At 40.0% G+C, this 16,237-nt stretch overlaps 1 protein-coding gene across 2 annotated transcripts in view; it reads left to right on the forward strand.

Moving 5' to 3' along the window:
* Positions 1 to 16,237, forward strand: part of cntfr (ciliary neurotrophic factor receptor) — a 321,591-nt gene that overhangs the window by 96,541 nt on the left and 208,813 nt on the right. For both annotated transcript variants that reach the window (XM_072252373.1, XM_072252374.1), the window contains one exon: positions 8,290 to 8,368. In XM_072252373.1, the coding sequence (XP_072108474.1) occupies positions 8,290 to 8,368 (79 nt within the window). The remainder of the gene's footprint in view (positions 1 to 8,289; positions 8,369 to 16,237) is intronic.

The raw sequence follows: 16,237 nt of genomic DNA on the forward strand, positions 1-16,237 counted from the left end.
CGAAATGTTGTTGCTGCATTTAGCTATGCTCACGAGAGAAGTTCACTTGTTTCTTTTTCATATCCGTTTATGAATCATTTTGCCGTCTTCATATTTCATATGCGAAGACAGAATCATGTTTATTATCACTGACATATGTGATATAATGCATTGTTTTGTGGCAGCTGTACAGTGCAATAGATAAAAATGATTATAAATTACAATAATGATGTATAATTGATTGATTTATTCAATCCATAACAAGGAAGTAGTATAAAAAGGGAGCAAGATAGAGAGGCACTGTTCATGGGTTCATGAACAGTTCAGAAATCTGATGGTGGAGGGGAAGAATCTGTTCCTAAAATGTTGAGAGTGTGTCTTCAGGCTCCTGTACCTCCTCCCTGACAGTAATAATGAGAAGCAGGCATGCCCTGGATGTGAGGGTAGTTAATGGTGAATGCTGCCTTCTTGAAATATCACCTTTTGAAGATGTCCTCAGTGGTGGGGTAGCTAGTGACCGTGAAGGAGCTAACTGAGTTAAAAAAACCTCTGCAGCTTTTTCTGATCCTGAGCATTGGAGTTTTCATACCCGATGTCAATAGAACCAGTCAAAATGCTCTCCATGATACACCTGAGGAAATTTTGCTGGAGTCTTTGGTGACAGACCAGATCTCCTCAGACCTCTTAATATCATAATATAAGCTTAATAGTATACAGAGAGATAAACTAGGGCTTGAAGAGTTATGAATTGTGCAACTTGGTTCAGGGTCTCCTCTCTTTAGAACATTTAGGAATGATCAAATGGAATCTAAAATGATAAAGGATTTGATAGGATGCAACCAAATGATATACTTTTGCAGGGTAAACCAGAACAAAAAGTCACAACCCACAAAACTAAAGCCAAAGAAATTAGGAGCTTTCAAAAATATGAAGGAAGCATTAAATCACTCTCTCATTCTTGAGACTGATTGGTTGGATTACCTGCAATTTACAAAAATAACAACAAAGAAATTTTATGTGTTGAGTGGTTGTAGTTCCAAAGCAGATGAATGGAGTTGAGGTACAGATGAGCCATTGCCTGTTTCATTGATAGACAGAGCAGGAGTTAAGGACTGAATGGGCCGCCATTTATATGATACCTGCCGAACTGATAGGTGGTTAACCCGCTCCGAAATTACTATCAAATCAACTTCTGAATCGGGTGTGACAAGTAGTCCAGCAGTGATTCATTGCGACCTGGCTAGCAATCTTTTCTCTTTTAAAATAGATAACGTGCTGTTGGAATAGAATTAATTCAACAACAAAACAAACTGTAACTAAGCTCATCTGGAATGAAATCAGTCATACCTCCAGATACCCATATTGACTTGAAAGTACTTTGAAATAAATTAGGTTTGACAGCCTCATCTTAGTACCCACCTGATTAGCTATACCTGCTTGTTAATACAAATCTAGTACCTAATCAACTAATCATGTGGTAGCAACTCAATGCATAGAAGCATGCAGGTATGGTCAAGAGGTTCAATTGTTGTTCAGACCAAAGATCGGGATGAGGAAGAAATGTGATCTTAGTGACTTTGATCGTGGAATGATTGTTAGTGCCAGACGGGATGTTTTGAATATCTCAGAAACTGCAGATCTCCTGGGATTTTCTTGCACAACAATCTCTAGATTTAACAGAGGATAGTGTGAGAAACAAAAAACTGTCAAATGAGCAGTAGTGTCGTGGGTGATAATGAGAGTGGTCAGAGGAGAATGACCAGATTGGTTCAAGCTGACAGGAAGGCAACAGTAACTCAAATAACCACACATCACAACAATGATGTGCAGAACAGCACCTCTGACTACACTGCATGTCGAACCTTGCAATGGATGGGCCACAGCAGCAGAAGACACTAAGGATACCTCCTGTACCTAATATAGTGGCCACTGACTGTAGTTCCTACTGGGAGCAAACCCATAATGTAGATAAGATCCTAATTAAAAACTAATTACAAATAAATTGTAATAGGAGTCTGGGGAGATTGTGTTTGACTTGGAAGTTAGAAAACGAGAGCTATTTTTCAATATTGGAAGTAATACATCAGAACAGAATAGAATAAAAACTGGTTTTAGAAATGGACCTTTTGGGCATCACAAGACCAAATCTGCATTCATTTGGAGTTCCAAACCTCAGCCGATACCCCTGTTCAACTTTCCACAGCTACACCCTTGTCCAGTGGTATGAAAGAACCCACAAAGGCAATCTTGAAGGAGGTCCTTACCTACCTTCTGGATAATTATGGATTATTTCTTCTGGTTGTTAGTAGAAATTTGCACATTTTTTTTGTTTTAAACATTCATTAAAAGCATATTGGATATGGATTTGCTCGTGCCAAAGTATTTTACTGGTGACCGAAAGGCATGTGCTCAAATCAGTTGCACATATGAGAGGCCTTGGAAGGTTTCTTCTTGGCACTGAGAATGAGTGGAAAATGTAGATACTTTAAGGACATTTAAGAAGCTCTTAGATAAACTCAGGGATAATAGAAAGCGGGAGTACGAGGAAAGGGTTCAATTGATCTTAGAGCAGTTTAGAAGGATGGCACAACATCATGGGCCGAAGGTCCTGTAACGTCCTATGTGCAAAGGGCTGGTTGGCTGGAAGGGCCTGTTACCATGCTGTATCTCTAAATATTTTTTAAAACAATGATATATCTGCAAAATCTCTTGCTCTGGTAGGATATGAAATATCTCCCTTCCTTCTTAAATCTATTCCATCCTTGGCTCCCCAGTCATATCCACTATCAGCCATTCTTTGCTTGTTCCCAGGTTAGCTTTCACATAGAATGATTCCCTACACTGCTCCACTTACAAAGCACGTTCCCTTTAAGAGTGGCATATTACCTTTAAATGGTACCTCACTTTTTTCCTATATTACGTGTTATGCACTATTTTTAATCATACTATTTAATGTACTTACTGTAATTGATTTACTTATTTTTACTTTCTCTATCATCATGTATTGTATTGTACAGCCGCTGCTAAGTTAACAAATTTCACGGAGAATGCTGGTGATAATAAACCCGATTCTGATTCTGATTTGATATGTTAGTGAAACTACTGGGTTCTCTCTAAAACTTGCAGCCTATGACAACTTTATGGGATTATTAAAATTTTTCAGTCTCTGCAGTTTCACTCATGCCACATTAAGAGATTGCTGGTTCAAGCAGAAATCACTGGGGACAATGTGAAATTTTGCTATCTCTTTTGCATTCCGTTCAAATGTTGTAGATTAATTTTGCACTGCAATATTCATGCATATTTTGAGAGGATAACAAAGCTATCCCTAGGGATGTTTTATTCCTTTATAATTCATGAAAACTGGAGGTCCACTAGATAAAGAGAGTGAATTAAGGAATATCTCTTACACAAAGCCATGATTATGAAGAAAATGAGGCACTGCGCTGTGTCTGCCTGGAATTCCATTCCCTTTCAGAGCAACTTAACTGAGATCATGAAATCAAGGATAGGGTGTTCACCTCATTACATAATGGGTGAGTTTAGAAGAGTCCAACTCTGTTAAAACACTTTATCAGTGCCAGATTGTTTTGCACGAGAAAATTATTTTTCATAATAAGTAAATTAAATTCTTTCACCATTGCTCCTCAATAATAAATATGTAAATGTAAGGATCTTGATATTGAGAAGTTATTAAAATCAGCCTGAATGCCTGTAAGAAGTGCTAGTGTTCTGAATCATGACTCTGCAAATGATTAAATTGATCTAATTTAACCACAAAATGTATCTTAATAAATAAGCTCTTCTTGTTAAAAAATGAATGGTGGTCAACATGTGGGCCAAGGTAAAAAAAAAGTAGCAGTTAAGAGTGAATATAATCTAGTGGTCAGATTGCAGCATTCCAGAAGTAGTTTGAACCTTAGCCTTCACATCCTGCTGAGACCCTTTACCTTGTCATTTGAGACCTGTTTTTTGTGTTGTAACCATTTACATTTACCCTGCTATTTCAATTGCAACTGAAACTAGGGCTCTGAATGAGCCACAGTTTAAATTTAGGACCATTGCGTCAGATTAAACCATATGCAAGAGACAGCAGATGTCGCTTCTATGGTTTTCATCTTTTTTTTTAAGTGATATTCTCTCTAGGTGGCTGCAGTTAATGTTCCCTTTGGCAGTTAGCAGTTTCAATGCTGTAATTTATTGCTTCACAGACTGGGCAACACATGAAACAAATTTTTGTTTTGAACAGAGTTCTTCACCTCACTCTTCATTATAATGCATGACTAATTACATCATCGCACATCTACCTCATCTGTTTACAGCACTGTTGTTATTTTGTTTTCCTGCCTACCATTTATTCTACTTAGAGATACAGAGAGGAACTGTCCCTTCCAGCCCAACGAGCCGCACCATTCAGCAACCCAGCCTAATCACAGGAGAATTTATAATAACCAATTAACCTACTAACCGGTACATCTTTAGACTGTGGGAGGAAACCGAAGCACACAAAGGAAGCCCACGCGATCACGGGGAGCACATACAAATTCCTTACAGACGGCGCCGGAATTGAACTCTGAATTCTGCTGCTTCAAGCTGTAATAGCATCACGCTACCATGGCTACCAAGCAAATGAGCTCCAGGTGAAGCAAACTCACAGCCTCGGCATTTCCCCACTGTGTAATGCCGCATAAGTACTGATCACCAAATGATTGCAACTCTAGCGTCCTACAACAAACAATTGACTCCTGTCATAATAATTTCAGCCTGGTCTTTTCTAACGGATAATGATTCAAATTATTTAATAGAGAATGGCTCGTATGGAAAAACCATCAATTTGCAGGACATTTATGAGGGTTCTTCAGCTTTAACATGCACATATCTGATTTATGGATGCAAGCCTGACCTATCCCTAAACCCTTACCCTAACCCTAACCCTGAAAAGGTTTAACAAATTGGGACTTCTAAATCAGTTATGTGCATGTTAAATCAGAGTAGAAACCTGAAATAAAAGATGTTAAATTCTCTGCCTTGATGAACTCATTTAAACATGTATTTAATTGAATCTTCAAACTCTGGAAAGTATTTTGTACTGAGTCACAGCAGGTTAGCAGATGTTAAACATTATCAATTAATACAATACGCATTTTCTCCCAAAGAATACACATAGAATTTATATTCCTAAGCTTACAGCTAATGCAAATTACAGGATCTTAAGCCTTAAGAAATCACATAATACATCATTCTTTCTTGTTCAGCCAAATGGCAAAATTTACTATATGTGATATTCAATATTGTTATTGAAGAATTCTTTGTACATTCAGCAGCTTCTTTAGTAGGTACATCTGTATACCTACTCATTAATGCAAATATCTCTCAGCCAATCATGTGGCAACAAACCAATGTATAAAAGCACACTGAGGTTCAGTTGTCATTCAGACCAAACATCAGAATGGGGAAGAAATGTGATCTAAGTGACTTTGTCCATGGAGTGATTGTTGGTTCCAGATGGGGTGGTTTGAGTATCTCAGGGACTGCTGATCTCCTAGGATTTCCACACGCAATAGTCTCTAGAGTTACAGAGAATAGTACAAGAAACAAAAAAATGCCTTGTTAATGCTTGTTAATGACAGAGGTCAGAGGAGAATGGCCGGACTGATTCAAGCTGACAGGAAGGCAACAGTAACTCAAATAACCATGCATTACAAGAGTGGCGTGCGGAGAAGTATCTCTGAATGCACAACACATTAAACCTTGAAGAGATGGACTACAGCACCAGAAGAGTATGAGCGTATACTCAGTGGCCACTTCAATAGGTATTGCACAATAGATTCAGAAAATACCTGACAACAGATACCTTTCTTCCATTAGTATGTGACATGGGAAAAAAGAGATAATTAATGTAGGTTACTTCAACCATTAAATTTGTTCAGGATTATGAGGCAAGCAACAAGCAAACAGAAGTGTCATGTATCATGAAGGCTTACCATTTTTATGAATATAATTAAAATGTTTCCATGTTTGATGCCAGTTCTTGTGGGTGCCATGTTAGCATAGCGGCTAGCACGGTACTATTACAGCTCAGGGGTTTTCTGGAGTTTGGAGTTCAATTCCAGCACCATCTGTAAGGAGTCTGTATGTGTTCCCTGTGGAATGTCTGGGTTTTCCCCTGGTGTTCTGGTTTCCTCCCAGAATCCAAAGATGAACCAGCTAGATTAACTGGTTATTGTAAATTGTCCTGTAATTAGTCTAGGTTTAATCTGGTTTATTGGCGGTTGATGAGGCAGCATGGCTCAAAGGCTTTATTGCTAAATAAATATATTTACAGTGTAAGTGTTATTGTATTTTTGCATCTGGGCAGTGGGCAAGTCATTCTTTAATGCATTAGGATCTTTGCAATCTTGCATTCCCTATTATTTTCTCTTTTTATCTTTCTTTTTCAACCTGAGATAGAAAAGGTGGTGGGGGGGGGGGTGATGTTGGGGAGTCATCATCAACTTGAAAGAGATTAAGCTAAAATTCTGAATTCTAAACCAGCAATGCCAAAATCATAAACTGCCTTTATCTCAAGAGGACCAATCTGATGCATACACTGCAACAGCTTATTCGTTTTTTTAATAGTGTTAGTGATGTAATAAAGTAATTCGTTCCTTAAAAGACTGTGGTTGCCTCGATCAAATGATATTTTCAGGGTTGAGGAGGATGCATTTTCAGTCAGATGAAGTTACTGCAACTCCAGAGGCCATTCAGCCCAATAGGTACATGATGGACTGTAGAGCTGTAATGCCATCAATCACATTCCTCTTCTCTTTATCTTCCCTGTGAGCCTGAAATTTGTTTTCTCTCACACAACCATCATGTGATTCATCTTGCTATACACTTACATTAAAGTGGAATTAACAGTAGACAGCATTTCACTGGGAAGGAGAGAAGTGTACCCAGCAGAAACACAAATGAGCATGCATATTCCATGATGGCAGCATCCAAGGTCAGGACTGAATGTAAATCCCTGCCACTGCGGTACAGCAGCCTTAGCTGCTGCATCATGGTGTTATCAATCATGGGATGATGAAATAAAGATAGACAATTGCAAGCGAGTAGCAGTCAGACACAATCTAATTAGGAAGCCATGTTACGTTTGGCGCAGAAAACATGGCAACACCTGTGGTCCGTCCTCAGCATAATACTCTTATCTGATTTGATACAAATGGCACATTTCACTGATGTTGTGATGATGTGCATGTGACAAATAAAGCTAATCTTTCACCTTTAACCTTTAGCTGTAGAACATACTCAGGGCTGAAACGTTCCTACCCTTGTTCTTTAAACTAATATACTTTCTTGTGAACAACACTGTTGGATAAGAAATTCTGTGATTCTGACTAACAGTGATGAAGAAACACTTTAAAGGCTCAAAGAGATATTGATAATGCTGCTTCTGTAGTATTCTTGTCCTTGTCATCCTCACCGGTTGAGCCAGAGAGTAATTTTGCCTTGACTGCTGTGGTATATCTTGCAAATCATATGCATTGTGGCCTGAGTTTGACACTGGTGGATGAAGCCCAAATGCTGAGTCCAGTGGCAGGAACGTCTAGCAAGTGAATTGATGTGTCACTTCGTTGGAAATCTGGGACTCTACTCCCTGTACACTCCTAACTGTGTGGCCTGATTCTGCTTCATCTGCAAGTTTGCAGACAATACCACTGTTGTGGGCCACATCTGATCAGTTAGAATACAGGAGGGAGACAGAGAGCCATGGTGTCATGACAACAACCTTTCCCTCAATGTCAACAAAACAAAAAAGCTGGTTATTGATTGGTTGTTGACACAGTTTCTTTGAATTGCATTCCAATCTGGGATACAAAACAAATTAATAATTCCAAAAAAATGGTAGCATTTGATTGATCATAAACCTTGTTCAAATGTATTTATTTTAAAAATTATTCTATTAGACTTTGATTATACCTGCAATCAAAGCCAACAAGAAATTTTTTAAAAATATGGGTTTACATTAATCCCAGTGAGGGTCAGTGGATGTGCTGTCTCTTCAGCCAAATGACTAAATTTCTACCTGTCAAGTTGTCTCATTAGAAGTGTAACTGAGGTTTGTATTAGTACTCAGAATCATGAACGATGACAGATTGAGTTGTTGGTTTGACTTTGGATCTTGGGGTTGGTACAGGCAAGTCCTTAAGAAGAAGACGTGTTTGTTGTAAGGGTGATGCTCACACTCATTATGCTGCTTTGTAGATTAAGAATCCCAGGAGCTGTCTTTCTGATTGATGCTGATGATCTCACTTGTTTTCTTAACAGATGGCAAATACTGTTGCTTCTGCCTACTGTGTGGTGCTCGCCATTCTGCTGGTGCATACTCGAAGCCACAGTGGACCGGGTAAGTCGGCAAGCAAAGAGTTTCCTTTCACCTTCTGATTCACTCATTTTCCGTTATTCTATTCCACTCCAAGCAGAGAGAAAAGAAATCGAAGAATTTCAGATTGAATGCCTAATATTCTCAATTCTTCCCTTAAAATAACATATGCTTTTCCTGATTTTCTTCTGTCCTGGATGCATGCTGGGAAATCTCTGGATTCTCTAAGTTGCTAGACTTTGAATAGATTGTAGAACCCAGGACTAACAGGAAGGTTATTCACCTACAAGTGGGGCTTTAATGCCACGCTCAATTCTCCCTTTAATGTTGTGTGCCACAAATGAACTAAAATACCTATTATGGTAACACACATCAAAGTTGCTGGTGAAGGCAGAAGGCCAGGCTGCATTCACCAGCAACTTTGATGTGTGTTGCTTGAATTTCCAGCATCTGCAGAATTTCTCGTGTTTACCTATTATGGTGTCTACTACAGGAATACATTGTAAATTGGTTACATCAGAAACAGTAATGACTCTAGGTAAAGATTAGTTTTATTTGTCACATGTATATCAAAACTTACGGTGAAATGTGCAATTTGTGTCAAAAACCAACATAATTTGAGGACGTGCTGGGGGCAGCCCACAAATGTCGCCATGCTTCCAGCACCAACATAGAATACCCACAACTTACCGACCCTAACCTGTATACCTTTGAAATGTGGGTGGGAACTAGGGCACCCAGAGGAAACCAACATAGTCATGGAGAGAAGCATATTTACTCGTTTTTGTATTAATACCTAAACTGGAAGAGCATGTAGTATTCTTCGGATATGGCCTGGGCACGGTGACTCAGTGGTGACCTTCTACGCAGAATACAGATAATGGAACAGTACAGTCCCTTCAGTCTACAATTTTGTGCCGACATTTTAACCCATTCTAAGATCAAACTAACACTTACGTACATAGCCCTTCATTTTTCAATTCTCCATGTGCCTATTTAAGAGTTTCTTAAATGTCCCTACTGTATCTGCCTCTACCACCACCCTGGTTAGGCATTCCATGCACTCAGCACTCTTTGTGAAAAGTACCTACCTCTGACAACTCTCCTATATTTTCCTCCAATCACATTAAAATTAAACTCCCTCGTACTATTTCCACTCTTGGGAAAAGTCTCTGGCTATTCACTCGATCTATACTGAGCCCAGTATTCCAGATATGGTTTATAAAGCTGTAACATAACAGCCCTGCTCTTATAGTCCGTCCCAGCTAATGAAGCCTAGCTTGTTTGCTGAGTGTGGCACTCCTTAAATAACAAATACAGTAATACATACCATATTATTAAAATAATGTTGTAGTGTTTTTAATTATACCTGGAAGTATAAACAATAAATAAATACACAGAATTTTCTTTATTGCTCAGTTCTCATGCCACGAATCTACAGTCTTTCTTGTCTAGGATAGGAGAAACGGAATCCAATATTTTTGGGTTCTGCCATGTGGAGTATACTGATGAAGTGCAGAGACAGGTGTTGGATTCTGTTCCTTAGGTCAACATAAACTTATGATGGCTATCACATAAGTTCAAAATTCATCTTCAAAGTGTAGCACCTCAAGAAGGAGGCATCCATCATTAAGGACCCTCACCATTTTGGACACACCTTCTTCTCATTACTACCATTGGACAGGAGGCACAGGAGTTTGAAGATCTGTTCTTAATATTTCGAAGCAATTTCTTCCCCTCCACCATCAGATTTCTGAATGATCCCTGAACCCATGAACACTACCTTGCTATTTCTCTATTTATTTATTGTTTGTTCATTTATTATGACATACAGTAATTTTTATGTATTGCCACAAAACAACAACTTTTGCAATATTTCACAGTAATTCTGATTCCGATTTTGATTGATAGCATAAGATTCAGTGCAGGAGTTCCAGTCACTCTTCTTTTTGGGAGTCTTGTATTTTAAGAAAACACAACCCTTGAAAAATCTCCCGTGATCTCTGTGAAACTACAACCTGTTAATTTTGTGATGAGTTGAGGGACTACACGCTGGTGCAGGTTGAAGAGCAGCTGCCTCATAGGTGCAGAAATCTGGGTTTGATCCTGACCTTTGGTTCTGTCCATGTGGGTTTTGCACGTTCATCCTGAAACTACATGGATTTCCTCCAAAAGTCTCAGGGTTGTAGAATAATTAGCCACTGCAAAATGTCCCTCAAAATCTAAGCCAATTTATAATCAGAGTACAGATGTGTCACCAAAGTTCGAAAGTAGAAAGCTCACTACTCTGAGATTCATTTTCTATGCGCATTCACAACAAATACAAAGAAACACAACAGAATTTATGAAAAAGACACACACAAAGACTGACAAGCAATCAATGTGCAAATTGTGTGACAAATTGTGTGCACAAAAAATACTGAAAACGTGAACATGAGAAATTCTGCAGACATTGGAGATCCAGAGTACCATGTACAAAATATTGGAGGCACCCAGCAGGTCAAGCAGCATTTATGAAATTGAATAAAGTGTGGACATTTTGGGCCAAGACCCTTCTTCAGGACTGAAAGTGACGGGGGAAGACGCCAGAATAAAAAGGTAGGGGAAAGGGAAGGAGCATAGCTAGAAGGTGATAGGTGAAGCCAGGTAGGTAGGAAAGATAAAGGGCTGGTGAGGAAGGAATCTGATAGGAGAGGACAGTGGGCCATAGGAGAAAGGGACCTCTCACCTCTTCTCTTCTCCTCACCACCCTCATGACCTGCCTATCACCTTCCTCTGGTTCTCCAGCATGTTCCCTTTATTCCATGGTCCATTCTCCTCTCCTATCCTTATTCTTCAGCCCTTTACCTTTTCCACCTATCATCTCCCAGCTTCTAACAACATCCTCCCTCACCTCTCTATCCACCTTCCCCCTTGTGCTCTCATCTACCAGCTGCCAGCTTGTACTCTTCCCCCTCCCTCCACCTTCTTATTCTGGCTTCTGTCCCCTCCCTCTCTCCAATCCCAAATGAAGGATTTTAGCCTGAAATGGCAACCTTTTATTTCCCTCCATAGACGGTGACTGAGCCGTTGGTTTCTCCAGCATTTTGTGTGTGTTGCCTAGGAAATGCATATCTGGGGAGTGGGGTGCCAATTAAGTTGACTGCTTTGACTGGCTAGTTTCATTGTTCTGGGACAATTGATGGATGTACACTTATCCAGGCATCTGTAGAACATCTGACCTCACAATGTGGTCCTGGCAGACCTACCTGGCCATCAGCAGGCAGATTGCTGGGGAATAAATGTGCAGAGTAATACTGTTGACAACAGTTTCCATCACTTTGCTAATGAGAAAGAGAAGACAGATGGTGCAGTAATTAACCAAATTGGATTTGTCCTGCAGGACATAGCGGCCAATTTTTCACATTTTATAGCTTGGCTGGAGATGCAGCCAGTTCTGGAGCATAGGACTTCGATATTACAGCTGAGTTGTTGCCTAGTCCCAGAGCCTTTACTGTATCTAGTGTTCCGTTTATTTCTTGAAATGACATGAAGTGAATTCTCCATCAGGTTCCCTAGTTTCTCTTCTGTGTAACGCTCTCTGAAGATAGGATGGAGTCCTTACCCAAGGAAAGATATAACACCATTGGAGGATGTTCAGGGAAGATTCGCCAGGCTAATTTGTGGGGTAGAGGATCGTATTGTTTGGACTTTAAAGAATGAGGGATTATCTTAATGAAACATATCAATCCTAAAGGGGCACAACAGAGTAAATGTCAAGAAGTTTTGCTTAACATAAGAGATTCTTCAGATGCTGTAAATCTTCAACAACACACACAAAATGTTATTCCCCACCATAGATGCTGCCTAACTTGCTGAGTTCCTTCAGCATTTTGTGTGTGTTGCCCAAGGTATTTTCCCTAGTAGGAATCTTTGGATCAAGGAATATAATTTCAAGATGAGGTGCAAGTCATTAAAAACTGAGGTATGTAGAATACTTTCCTTGCAGAGGAATTCTCTGTGGTAAAGAATTCTCTACTCCTGAGAATTGTGGATTCTAGATTATTAATGTAAAGTGCAGGCAAATAAATTTTTTGAAAAATCTGAGAATCAAGAACTTTGATGACCTGGCACAGAATTGCTTAGATAGATTTATTAATTACATGTACATTGAAATACAGTGCCTATAAAAATTATCCCCCCCCCCCCCCCGGGGATACTTCATGTTTTATTGTTTTACAACATTGAATCACAGTGGATTTAATTTGGCTTTTTTGACACTGCTCAACAGAAAAAGAATCTTTCATGTCAAAATGAAAACAGATCTCTACAAAGTGATCTAAAAAGTAATTACAAATATAAAGCACAAAATAATTAATTGCATAAGTATTCACCCCCTTGAAGTCAGTAGTTGGTAGATCAGAATCAGAATCGGATTTATTATCACCCAGCATGTGTCATGAAATTTGTTAACTTAGTAGCAGCAGCTCAATGTAATACATAATCTAGCAGAGAGAAAAAAAATAATAAATAAAATAAAACATAATAACAAATAAACAAGTAAATCAATTACATATATTGAATAGATTATTTAAAAATGTGCAAAAACAGAATACTGTATATTAAAAAAAAGTGAGGCAGTGTCCAAAGATACAATGTCCATTTAGGAATCCGATGGCAGAGGGAAAGAAGCTGTTCCTGAATCACTGAGTGTGTGCCTTCAGGCTTCTGTGCCTCCTACCTGATGGTAACAATGAGAAAAGGGCATGCCCTGGGTGCTGGAGGTCCTTAATAATGGACTCTGCATTTCTGAGACACCACTCCCGAAAGATGTCCTGGGTACTTTGTAGGCTAGAGCCCAAGATGGAGCTGACTAGATTTACAACCTTCTGCAGCTTCTCTCGGTCCTGTGCAGTAGCCCCTCCATACCAGACAGTGATGCAGCCTGTCAGATTGCTCTCCACAGTACAATTACAGAAGTTTTTGAGTGTATTTGTTGAAGTCAAATCTCTTCAAACTCCTAATAAATTATAGTTGCTGTCTTGCCTTCTTTATAACTACATTAATATGTTGGGACCAGGTTAGATCCACAGAGATCTTGACACCAAGGAACTTGAAGCTGCTCACTCTCGCCACTTCTGATCCCTCTATGAGGATTGGTATGTATTCCTTCATCCTACCCTTCCTGAAGTCCACAATCAGCTCTTTCATCTTACTGACGTTGAGTGCCAGGTTGTTGCTGCAGCACCATTCCACTAGTTGGCATATCTCACTCCTGTACACCTTCTCGTCACCACCTGAGATTCTACCTTTGGCAACAATTACAGCCTTGAGTCTGTGTGGATAGGTCTTTATCAGCTTCGCATATCTGGGCACTGCAATTTTTCCCTATTCTTCTTTACAAAACTGCTCAAACTTTGTCAAATTGCATGGGGATCATGAGTGAACAGTCCTTTTCAAGTCCAGCCACAAATTCTCACTTGGATTGAGGTCTGGACTCCAGGACATTAACTGCTGTTTTAACCCATTCTGATATAGTTTTGGCTTTATACTTGGGGCAATTGCCTTGCTAGAAAACAAATCTTCTCCCAAGCTGCAGTTCTCTTGCAGACTACATCAGGATTTCCCTGTATTTTGCTGCAGTAATTTTACCCTCTACCTCACAAGTCTTTTGGGTCTGCTGCAGAGAAGCATCTCCAAAGTACAATGCAGGCACCACCATGCCTCATGGCAGGGTTGCTGTGTTTTTGATAATGTGCATAGCATTTTGATGATGGCCAAAGAAGCTCAATTTTGGTGTCTTGAGACCATAGAACCTTTTTCCAGCTGACTTCAGAGTCTCTCACGTGCCTCAGGCAATCTCTAGCCAAGATTTCATGTGAATTTTTTGCAATAGTGGCTTTCTCTTTGCCACTCTCCCATAAAGCTGTGACTGGTGAAGCACCCAGGCAACAGATGTTGTATGCACCATCTCTCCCATCTTAGACACTGAAGCCTGTAACTCCTCCAGAGTTGTCATAGGTCCCTTGGTGGCCTCCCTCACTAGTCCTCTTGCACGGTCACTGAGGTTTTGAGGATGCCCTGCTCTAGGCAGATTTACAGCTGTGCCATATTCTTTCTATTTATTGATGATTGACTTTACTGTATGCCAAGGGATACACAGTGACTTAGAAATTTTCTTGTATCCATCTCCTGACTTGTGCTTTTCAATAACCTTTTTGCGGAGTTGCTTGGGGTGTTCTTTTGTCTTCACGGTGTAGCTTTTGCCAGGATACTGACTCACCGGCATTTGGACCTTCCAGATACAGGTGTATTTTTAATACAATCAATTGAAGCACCTTGACTGCACACAGGTCTCCAAAAACAGATCTCCATTTAATTAATTATGTGACTCCTAAAACCAATTGGCTGCACCAGTGATGATCCGGTGTGTTATATTAAAGGCAGGTGAATACTTATGGATTCAATTATTTTATTGCTCTGTTCCATCCTCTATCTGTATCTCTAAATAAATAAAGAAATAAAGAACCGTGCAGGTAGACATTAAGGTGCAAGGTCAGGACAAAGGAAATTGAGGGGTCAAGTGTCTATGTTAATGAACAAGGGAAGCATTCAATAGTGGCCTCCAACCTGATGACATGAACATCGATTTATCAAACTTTCCCCAACCACACCCCACTTCTCCATTTCCCAACCCCTTTTCCATTTCTCACCTCATGTCACCAATCAACTTCCCAATTCTTTACTTCATCCCTCCCCCTCCAAGTTTCACCTGTCACCTGGTGTTTCTCTTTCCTCTCCCCCACTTTTTAAATCTAATCCTCTGCTTCTTTTCTCCAGTCCGGCTCAAAATGTCGACTGTACTTTTTGCCACAGATGCTGCCTGGCCTGCTGAGTTCCTCCAGCATTTTGTGTGTGTTGAACTGTTCAATACTTTTATGTAGCTAGGATGCCTAAAACATTTGCTCAGTACTACAGTAATTTTATGTATTGCACTGTACTGCTGCCACACTGCAAAAACAAATTTCATGACATACATGAGTGATGATAAACCTGATTCTGATATAGTCATAGTCATAGTCATACTTTATTGATCCCGAGGGAAATTGATTTTCGTTACAGTTGCCCCAACCAAGAATATAAATATAGCAATATAAAACCATAAATAATTAAATAGTAATATGTAAATTATGCCAGGAAATAAGTCCAGGACTAGCCTATTGGCTCAGGGTGTCTGACCCTCCAAGGGAGGAGTTGTAAAGTTTGATGGCCACAGGCAGGAATGACTTCCTATGACGCTCTGTGTTGCATCTCGGTGGAATGAGTCTCTGGCTGAATGTACTCCTGTGCCCAACCAGTACATTATGTAGTGGATGGGAGATGTTGTTCAAGATGGCATGCAACTTGGACAGCATGCTCTTTTCAGACACCACCGTGAAAGAGTCCAGTTCCATCCCCACAACATCACTGGCCTTACGAATGAGTTTGTTGATTCTGTTGGTGTCTGCTACCCTCAGCCTGCTGCCCCAGCACACAACAGCAAACATGATAGTGCTGGCCACCACAGACTCTTAGAACATCCTCAGCATCGTCTGACAGATGTAAAGGACCTCAGTCTCCTCAGGAAATAGAGATGGCTCCGACCCTTCTTGTAGACAGCCTTTGTGTTCTTTGACCGGTCCAGTTTATTGTCAATTCATATCCCAGGTATTTTTAATCCTCCACCATGTCCACACTGACCCCCTGGATGGAAACAGGGGTCTCTATTGTGTCTCTATTGTGGACTGAGAGTGGGAAGGGGGTAGGGAGAGGGGAATCGTGGTTGGGAAAAGGAGAAGGGAGAGGGGAGGGAGCAGGAAGCACCAGAGAGACCTTCTGTAATGATCAATATACGAATTGTATGGAATCAAATGA

Source organism: Mobula birostris, chromosome 3, assembly GCF_030028105.1.
Source record: "Mobula birostris isolate sMobBir1 chromosome 3, sMobBir1.hap1, whole genome shotgun sequence".
Taxonomy (NCBI): Eukaryota; Metazoa; Chordata; class Chondrichthyes; order Myliobatiformes; family Myliobatidae; genus Mobula; species Mobula birostris.